The following is a 9,822-nucleotide window of genomic DNA, read 5'->3' as shown; positions in this document are numbered from 1 at the left end:
AGATCAAACTTTGTGCTTCTTTTCCCCTCTCAGCACAAAGGGAGTTTAGTCCCATACTCTTCTGCCACTGTCAAACAGCCCTGTTACTGTGGGCATTAAATGCCCCGTGACGTACTGCGCATTTGATTCTGGTTCACTTGGGACACCTGAGCTCGGCTCTCAGTTTCTTCCACTCGACCCACAATCCCTAGTGTTTGCCGGTGTTGCATCCCCCCAGCCCCTTTCTTCGCTTCGTCCAGTACCCCCACCTTCCCATCCTGGCCTTGGTGAAGGAGGAAAACGCAGCTTGAGGTCTACTCGAAGACTGACCCTCAGCTTCCATAGGCTGCCGCCGAGCTGCCAGCATGCCGCCGCTCCACTCAGGTAAACTTCGGAGTGAGTTACCTGCACTTGGAGAAGGGCCTTACCTGAGCGCGCCTCTGCCAATGGCAGCTCACCTGAGGGAGCTCCGCAGCCAATCACCGCGCAGCTCGTCCCTCGGGCTTGTACCCTTTAGTGAAAGAATTCAGCTCCTTGCGAGAAAGTTACCTGTGGCCGCCCAAGTCCGCCACTTTCTGCTCTGTGTCCGCCCATTGCCACGATCCAGGAGGACTCCGCGCCGCCCGGCCGCCTCCGAGCTCGGGCCCCATGTGAGGGGCCCCCCCTTATCCCACCTTTCCGGCTAGGTGAGGGCGCGAGCGGGCGAGCGAGCGAGAGTGGTGAGGGGGGACGGAAAAGCAGAATTACCTGTAGCTCTTGTTCTGCCATCTCGGGCGCTCTCACACACCTTCACCTGCACAGACTTGAAAGTCCAGTTTCACCAGAGGCTGAGGCTCCAGGAAAAGGGGAGCAAGTTCATTGGATCAAACATGTCACAAGAGTCGGACAAGTAAGTGGATCACACGCGCCTGCTGCTGCTACTACCACTTTGGGCTGATGGCAACTGGTTTGTTATGTTTTTGTTTTTGTTTTTAAGTTGCTATTGTTGGTATTTTTTCTTTTTGGTGGATCCAGACTTTTCCGCATTATGTTTCTACCCTGGTTAAGGGGAGAAACCCTACAACAATGTGAATGTTTAATACCCCTTTGGGCCTTGATAGTAAAAGTGGATTTTCCTTTTCCTTTCTCCCTTAGGAATGGTCTCAGCTCCCGCTCCCGGATAAATACTTGGTTATTGCCAGAGGTTGTGGCAGATGGGCGCGGGAGGCCTGCTCTTCCCCCTCTGCTTTAGCTGCTCCCACCGATCTGGCGTTTAGGGCCATTTGGAGGTTCAGCTGAGTTCCTTCGATTTGTCCAAAGGGCCTGCTGGAAAAGTGGGGCTTGGCCGCTTTTGTGTGACCGCAACAAAGAGCTTTTATACCAAGGCAGAAACGGCCATCTTCTCGCACCGGGCAGGAGGGTGGGCGTGAGTGCGCGCCCGCCTGTGGCCCCCGAAGGGAGGCGAGGGCGCAGGGAAGCCGGGGAGCGCGGGGGCTGCCGGCGCTGTCCCCCACTGCCCCCACATCCCGCCTCCCTCCTCCCAGCCCCGGCCTGCCTCCCCCGGGTCCGCCCCCGCATTGTTTGGCCACCTTCCCCAGGTGCCTGGGGGAAAGCACCGTTCGCCCATGGGGGTACTCGTGTGAGGCCTCGAGTTAGGGCCTTGGCGGGGCGCAGAGGGGCGCCTGCCAGGGAGCGGTTTCCCCGCGCCCCGACGGCGTTTGCACGCCCCCCGAGCTCGCGGCCCTCCACGCAGTTGGCGGCCACCTCAGACACGGCGGGCAGAACTGAATGGGGCGCGCCGAGGCTTCTCGGGGGCTCTCGCTGTCGAGGCCGCTGGACTCGCTTTTTTCGCGTCCCCGACGGGCACTCCAGACTCGCCGGGAGCGGCAGCCTGAGAGGTCGGAGCCACCCGCGGGTCGCTGGGCCAGGTCCCGCCGCGTCACGGCGGCCTCCCCGCCCCCGCCCTTGCCCCGGCTCTCGCTCTCCGAAGGCTTTGTGAGCCGGGGGAGGTGGGGCCTGGGCGGGCGCGGGAGGGGGCCGGAGGTGAGTCCCGCGGCCTTTCTCGGGATTCGGCGGGGACACTCCCTTCCCCCTCCTCTCGGGCGCGTCCGGGCCTGGGAACTGGCTGCGTCCTATTGGAAGTGCGCGGGGCCGCCCTTTTGCTTTCCCCGGTAACTTTGCCGTGGCGTTGCGGCCACCGTGGGGACTTTCCTGAAGGTGTTTCGTCGGGGAGGGCCGGTGCCCCGAGGCCGCGGGCCGCCGAAGCCTGTCATGGAGAAGTGGCGGGGACCCGTCCAAAGTGGAGGGACCACGAGGGAGGAGTGGGAAGGCCCTGCGGACCTGTTCAGGGGTGGAGGGGAAGGAACGGCCTCAGGATAAGGCCGCTGGTAGGTTAGGCGAACCTGAGAACATTCGCTGTCACACTTAAAAAGCAAAAAACTGCCAGATAGTTGTACTCAGTTAGCCACCGATGAGGAATTGACCGAGTACAGCATGCCGGAGTGGGAAGAACTAGCGTTACCAACACGGGAGGAGGGTTCGAGGCAGGTGAGGAAGGGGAGAGTGTGTGCTTGTCTGAGAATACCCCCCCCAGCTCCTCCTTAGATCTCGATAGTCTTTAAGGAAACGCGACTCATCTTTGAAATTTTCAGTATCCAAATGCCGAGGTGACACACGTTTTGGGGGCTTGTTTTGATCCTTGCGTCAAAAATGGTTGCAAATCTAGTTTAATTAATCGAGCAATTAACATTTGGTTTGACTGCCTAGTTTTGTGATACAACAGGACTCGAATTCTGAATGAAAACGGGTCGGTCTTTAACCAGTTCAGCCATCAGAACAATGTGTTTACCGTCAGAAGTAAGTACTGAGCGCCCCAACCTGGTTTCACCACACGCATCACCTAGTTTTTATGGGTGATAAGTATCTGGGATTATGCATACTTACATTTAATGAAAGTTGCTTTTCTAGTCGTGATTTCCAAGACGACATTGTGTATCTTGGGTAAAATAATCATAACAATAGTGCAAAAAGACAGTTTGACCTGGTTTGTCTCTCTTATTGGGCTGTTGGAAAATGCTTTAAGTCACTATACGGCTTCTGGATCATTTTTTGCGAATTCTAGCCTAGTTTTCTTAGTGTTAATATTCTAAGGGAGCCCTGGCAAGAGTGGGTCTGAAGCTTATGCAACTATGTGTGTGAGATGGGGTGGTCACACTGTGAGGCTTCCTTCCTGAGAGGCCCTAAGCTCGAACTTCTTCAGCCTCATGGAAAATCTGCACTACGAGGCCTGCCTGTAGTTTCTGGAAATAACAAAGGAATGCACACTGGATCTTCCTTCATAATCCCATTGAGATTTAGGCAATCTCTGGGATTGCACAGGAAGATATTTCCAGTTAACATGGCTTGACTGAAGTCGCATTGTCTTTTTTATGGTGTGGACTTTTCAGGTTGAAACGTTCTACTTTTGATGTTTTGCAGTGTTGATGCTATCGCCAATTAAAACAAAGTACTTTTAGGACATGTTGTCTTCGTACGTATTTTAAAATTCTTTACTCCCCCATCTTAAATTTCATGAAGATTTAAGATCTTTGTCAGCAAGCATATGTACAAATGAAGCAATGATAGACTAAGAAATTCTTATTTTACTGTCAAAATGTATGAAATAAATTCAGAGAATGTATAGGTACTATGTGATTTGATACTCAAAGGTGTGTTTCATTAGGTAAGTGTGTTTTCTGGTTACCTACTATTTGTAGCACATTCAGATAGGCATAATAGAGGCATGTGAGGATGGATAAGATGAGCCCTGTTCTCAGGGGGCTTATGCTGTAGTGGAAAGCAATTCATGAACAGACATACTTTTAGTGAACACAATGCCTGATAAGTGTTTTAACAGTTTCAAAAAATACAATAGTTACAAAAAAGTTTCTAAAAATACAATACAGGTCATGATAAATATTGCTTCTCCTATTCATCCCATTTTTGCCTTTGATGATTAATTTTAGTCATTTTGTGTGTTTTATGTCAAGGAGTCTTGCTATTATTCAGAAAATGGCTGAAGTTATAGGTATTTTATGTGGATGACTATATTTTAAACTCTCTAGTCTTTAGTTTTATAAATGCATATGTTTGTTTACATTTGGCTATGCAAAATATCTTTTAAGGTCAGAAACATCAAGAATTTATCATATCTTCTTCAATACAAATACCCATTCACTTTTTCAATGAATATGCCTTGAATGCCACTGTAGAGTGGGCATTGAGATTCACTGGTAAACAGAACCTAGTCCCTGCCTGCATGGTGCTTAGTGTGTGTGTGTGTGTGGGGGGGGGGCCGGTGGTGAGGGAGAGTAGACAGCAAATCCTTGTTGATAGTAAATCAAAAAAGAAGTAAACATTTAATTAGATGATGATAAGTGCTATGAAGGAAAGCCAAACCAGCTGAAGGGGGTGAGAATAATGGGGATGTCTTTTGTATAGGGTGATCACGGACAGCTTCCCCAACGAGGTGAGCTTTCAGTAGAGGCCTGAGTAAAGTGAGGGAGCAAGCTCTAAGATATCTGGTGTAGGAGTGTTAGAGGCAGGTGGAAGAGCAAGTGCAAGGGTCCTCGGGTAAGAGTGTGCTCAGCATGTTCTAGAACCAGAAAGGCGCTCAGTGTGGGTGAAATCAGAGGCAGAGATAATGGCACCATCAAGTAAATTAACATCAGTTCTCTACTCATTAATCCGGACAGTTGCATACTCAAAATAGTCAAAAGTATTCTTGTAAGCGGTCTTGGTAGTCAAGAGAGATTAATACCCAATGAGTAAATAATGAACCAGCTAATACCTCAGTCTTGTCTCTTTTCCTATCACCAGTTTAATGCTGAGGGGTCCAGAGTTCTGTTCCCTACAATGGATTAAATCTTGTACACTCCTTAATTCAGAGATGAATAAATGCACACATTCTAGAGGATCCCTGGGGATTCAAACTAAAGAAGAGGGACAAAGTACAGATAGTGTTTGCTCAGACACGCCCACCTCCCTAAAACTTGTAGTGTAATCTACTACCTTCAGCTACCTTCTCCACTCCTTAACATTAGCCTCATGCAAGATAAAAATGGCCCTTGCTGGCCAGGCGCGGTGGCTCCAGCCTGTAATCCCAGCACTTTGGGAGGCCGAGGCGGGTGGATCACGAGGTCAAGAGATCGAGACCATCCTGGTCAACATGGTGAAATCCCGTCTCTACTAAAGATACAAAAAATTAGCTGGGCATGGTGGCGTGTGCCTGTAATCCCAGCTACTCAGGAAGCTGAGGTGGGATAATTGCTTGAACCCAGAAGGCAGAGGTTGCTGTGAGCCGAGATTGCACTATTGCACTCCAGCCTGGGTAACGAGTGAAACTCCGTCTCAAAAAAAAAAAAAAAAAAGAAAAGAAAAAAAATTGCTCTTGCTGCCTTCCTCTTGCTCCTGTTCAGTTTCTACGAACTATATCCATCAGAAAACATGGACTAGTCCACTGTGTCTGGAGAAACACTGCATAGTGTGTGCTTTAGTGACTTTCCCATCAGTGACATAAACTGACATACAGGCAAAGTTAACCAAACTGAAACAGAAGAAAATGCTGGACAACAGGACAAAAATCTGAGCTAATAAAAATGAGTTGAAGTTGATGTACATACTTAAAAACAGGAATCTCCACAGGAGCTTTTAAAATCATTGCATTTCAAACTCCTCTGAGTTTAAAATGTATAAAATACAATCGGAGGTCCCCAGGGTCCCAACTCAGATTCTCCAGGAGAGAGCACAGGGAATTGCATTTAAACAATGTTCCAGGCATTATAATTGCCTTAAGTAGGGCAACACTATTTCAAATGAAACTTAATGTTACTTTATGTAATAGATGCAATTTATATGCAGCTTTTCAGGTGCATTTCCAGTGTGTAAGTGAAAGAAACCCGTGGACTTTCACTTTATGCTACATCGGATGAGCTGCTTCAGATATGATTTTAATGTGGATATAGGCCTGCTGTTGATGTTGTTTGCTTTCATTGTTTTGCTGAACTGCTGCTTCTGGAAGAAAGGGGTCTTTTTGACAAGGCATATGTTTCCAGAGCTGCTAATGACCTGATTTTAAATGATGTCATGTGCATGGGCCTCTGCCAGGCTTGCCAAGGGTTTTGCTAGGGTTTCTGGCTGAATGCCACTCATGTGTGAGCTGGTGTTCAATGTTTTGTGTTATTATTATTTTTTGAGACAGTCTTGCTCTGTTGCCTAGGCTAGAGTGCAGTGGCACAATATTGGCTCACTGCAACCTCTGCCTCCCGGGTTCGAGCAGTTCTCCTGCCTAAGCCTCCCCAGTAGCTGGGATTACAGGTGTGCACCACCATGCCAGGCTAATTTTTTTATTTTTAGTAGAGATGGGATTTTATCATGTTGGCCAGGCTGGTTGCAAACTCCTGACCTCAAGTGATCTGCTCCCCCTGGCCTCCCAAAGTGCTGAGATTACAGGTGTGAGCCATCATATCTGGTGTTCACTTTTTTGAGGACAGTTGTTTCATTGAATTCAGATTCTATTTTGTAGGACAAAGTCAAAGGTAAAGAGTTCTAGTTTGATATTGATCCCTGGTGAAATGATTTGATAGGTTGATGACTGCAGTTTCATTTCTAAGGCTCGTGGTAGCTTGAAGTATTACTCTGATAAGTCAGTATTAGAGCTTCTGTTGGCCTTTAGTGAGGTTCAGTTTAAAATTGACTGCAGAGTCCAGGCCGTTCAAATGCGCCCAGCGCCACCTGACTTAAGATTAGGAGTAAGTACTAGAGCAATCAATGAAAAGCTATGCCCAGCAATTTCTACTAGGCTCGGGAAAGTAAAAAGGAGAATTTAGAAAAGTAGTTGGATAAATGAAACATACGTAGAAGCATTTAAACGTTACCACTACCCAATCACCTCAAGAAGTGTTTGTTTTAAATGTATAGAAAATTCAAATAAGATTTTTTGGATGTTAGATTGTTAAATTTACTTTTTAAAAAGTCTTAGATAATTTAGGCATCTGCTTCAGTTCCTCTTTATGATTTTGATGTAACTGTTCATTTCCAGTTAAAAAATTAACAGTGGTTACATAGCATTTTCCCCCTTTCTTACTTCCTCCCTCATTTAAACCCACATTTTCTTCTTGTTCCCTCCTTCCCTTCGTTCCTTTCTTGGTTTGTTGCCCTAATGTTACTTTCCTAGGTTTTTTCCCTCCCATATTGCTTGGTGAGAAATGACAGCTGCATAGCTTCTGCTCATAGAGACAGATGTGAGTCTGATTTTAGTCTGATAGTTAGTGAACTTTGCTGCATTCTTTTATTATTTATAGTATCAGCAGTCCACCCTTGTTACTTGGACCGAGAGGTAAGATCATGGCCACAGATGATGTCAACTAGTTTAACCTTGGAAAAATTTAAAGTTCTTTTTAGTGTAAGAAAAGCCTTACCCTAAGTTGATTGGAGTTCTCACTCATGATCTCTGGCAGTCACATTAGGGCACTGATACTCTCTTCCTTTTCAAGAGGTTTTCAATGACTCTTGTTCAATTATAAAAACTAGGCCTGACCTGAAACAGGGTAGTGATTGGTTTGGCAGACTTGTCCAGGGAAAATTCCTTAACGAGCAGCAACAGGCTGGATAGGAATTTTTGCTTTGGCCCAGGAGGACTGGTGGGTTGCCTAGGAACAACAACATGTCCTTGGGAGTCCCTCAGACAGCTTCACTGGTCTTCAAATTGAGGCCTCCAAATTTCAGATTCACCCTACCATCCACCTGCCTGCATATTTTCTTCCTTCGGATGAATCCAGGCTCCTCAGATCAGTTTGCTTATTTTTCCATTACCAGGAGAGTACATTTTATGTTGTAAGTTTCTTATAACGGTAAATGGTAAAGTACTGGATTATAGTAGGTGCTAATGAAAGTGTATTTATTTTTTATTTATTTTTGAGATGGAGTTTCACTCTTATCACCCAGCCTGGAGTGCAATGGCACAATCTTAGCTTACTGCAACTTCTACCTGCTGGGTTCAAGCAATTCTCCTTCCTCAGCCTCCTGAGTAGCAGGGACTACAGGCATGTGCCACTAGGCCAGGCTAATTTTTTTTTTCTTTTTTGTATTTTTAGTAGAGATGGGGTTTCACCATGTCGGCCAGGGTGGTCTTGAACTCCTGACCTCAGGTGATCTGCCTGCCTCCCAAAGTGCTGGGATTGCAGCCATGAGCCACTGTATCCAACTGAAAGTGTATTTTATGCTGTAAGTTTCTTAATGGTAAATGATAAAAAAGTACTGGATTATAATGGGTTCAGTGGGATAGAAATAAGAAAGCATTCCTTTGGGGATCTCTACCTCCCATCCCCAATTATACTGGGAAAAGAGAAGTGTTTCTGCTTCAAGAGTTTTGGTGAGCAGTAGTAATATTATTTGTAAAAACAGCAGTTTTGATTTGCCGCATACGATACTCATCAAATAACACATTTTAAGAATTCTTACAGGAAATACTAGAAAAGCTGGTACATTTCAGGGGATTTCAATGTATATTTTGAAAATAAGTCAGAGTTCTGGAGATTGTTCATGCATTTGAATGGGTATTCAGTGGAAAGCAATCGATGCCTGTGGCGGATGAAGCGCTTTATTTAACTTTGTAATGAACATGGCAATGAACTTTGTGGGGAATGCTTCACTTTCACTCTCAAGGAAATGCTTCCTTTACAAGTGTGAATGCAGATACCCACCGGAACAGAAACGGAAAGTAAGAATTGCTTGTGGCTTCTCTTTATTTTGGCGCCTGCCTTTCATCTGAACCTTGAATTTACAAATATAACAAAACCCTGAGAGCCAAAGTCTCTTCCTTTTTAAGGCCCATGAATTTAGATCAGGATTTCAGGAGACAGGGAAGGGTTGAAGTGAAGGAAGGAGGAATGGAAAAAGAAAAGGACAAGAGAGCAGGGAGAAACTGTTTAACTGCTGTTAAGTTGCAGTGTTTTCTCAGTGGAGTGTGAGTGGCGGGCATGCGCTGCCTTTGGGGCCTACGGTGCGATGGCATGTGGCTGTTTGGCCTCCTAGATAATTGGTTTTGGTTTTAATTTGCAGCTTAGAATCCTAGAGCTAGGAAGAGCCTTAGGCGTCATCCAAATGCAACTTAGGGCTTGTGAGTGGGCAAGTATAGGATTTTGATCTAAAAGCCTAGTTTGAGGAGAAAAGTATCTTGCATTTCTTCTTCTGTGTTTCATTTTGGGATTCGAAGCATAAGGTGAAAATTTAAAGTTTTGATTAGTTTGAAAAAGCACACTTTTTTTTTTTTTAAGGGAGATTGATAGCAGGATAAGCACTGCATGTTTACTTCTTAAGCCATGAACAGGAGTCTGTGAAATACCTGGGTAAGATTCTGATACCATTACTGGGAGCTAAAATGGACTTCTCTTTCCTCACTCACCCCAAATCATTGTTTTTGGTTCTCAGTTCAGTGAGCCCCATAAAATAACTGCCTTCTGTACTTCGTGGATCTAACTTTTCAAAGAAACAAGGAACAAAGGTAGCTTTTGCCTCTTTCTCGGATTGCCAATAAGATAATTAACATAAGATCAGAGGATTCTTCTTTCATTGTTTTTCATCTGTAAAATGGAGTTGAACTAAATGATCTCTGAGAATAATCACCTGCTCCAATATTCTGCATCTCATTTTTTCCCTCCAGAGGGGTCTGGGCTGGTGGCGGCTCACAGCAGAGGCTGTGAACATTAGCGAGACAGGAGGTTACAGGCACAGTGGGACCTGCTTCTGCTCCCAAGCCCCCTCACCTCCTTTATCAAAATCAACAGTGGTCTGATTCGGGTGACAAACAGATTTCTGCCAGGCAGA

The 9,822-nt window shown here is 45.9% G+C and overlaps 1 protein-coding gene across 4 annotated transcripts in view; it reads left to right on the top strand.

Moving 5' to 3' along the window:
• The first annotated feature begins 517 nt into the window (after positions 1-517).
• The window catches only part of GRHL2 (grainyhead like transcription factor 2), a 180,347-nt gene continuing 171,042 nt past the window's right edge, over positions 518-9,822 (top strand). For 2 of the 4 annotated variants that reach the window (XM_035276693.3, XM_008983395.5), the window contains exon 1: positions 518-868. In XM_035276693.3, the coding sequence (XP_035132584.3) occupies positions 849-868 (20 nt within the window). In that variant the 5' untranslated portion in view covers positions 518-848. Of the gene's footprint in view, positions 869-2,310; positions 2,506-9,822 lie in introns of those variants that run through there. The other 2 variants (XM_054246362.2, XM_035276695.3) reach the window with 2 other exon arrangements.

Source organism: Callithrix jacchus, chromosome 16 (genome assembly GCF_049354715.1).
Source record: "Callithrix jacchus isolate 240 chromosome 16, calJac240_pri, whole genome shotgun sequence".
Lineage (NCBI taxonomy): Eukaryota > Metazoa > Chordata > Mammalia > Primates > Cebidae > Callithrix > Callithrix jacchus.
This window is presented reverse-complemented; position numbering and strand designations above follow the sequence as displayed.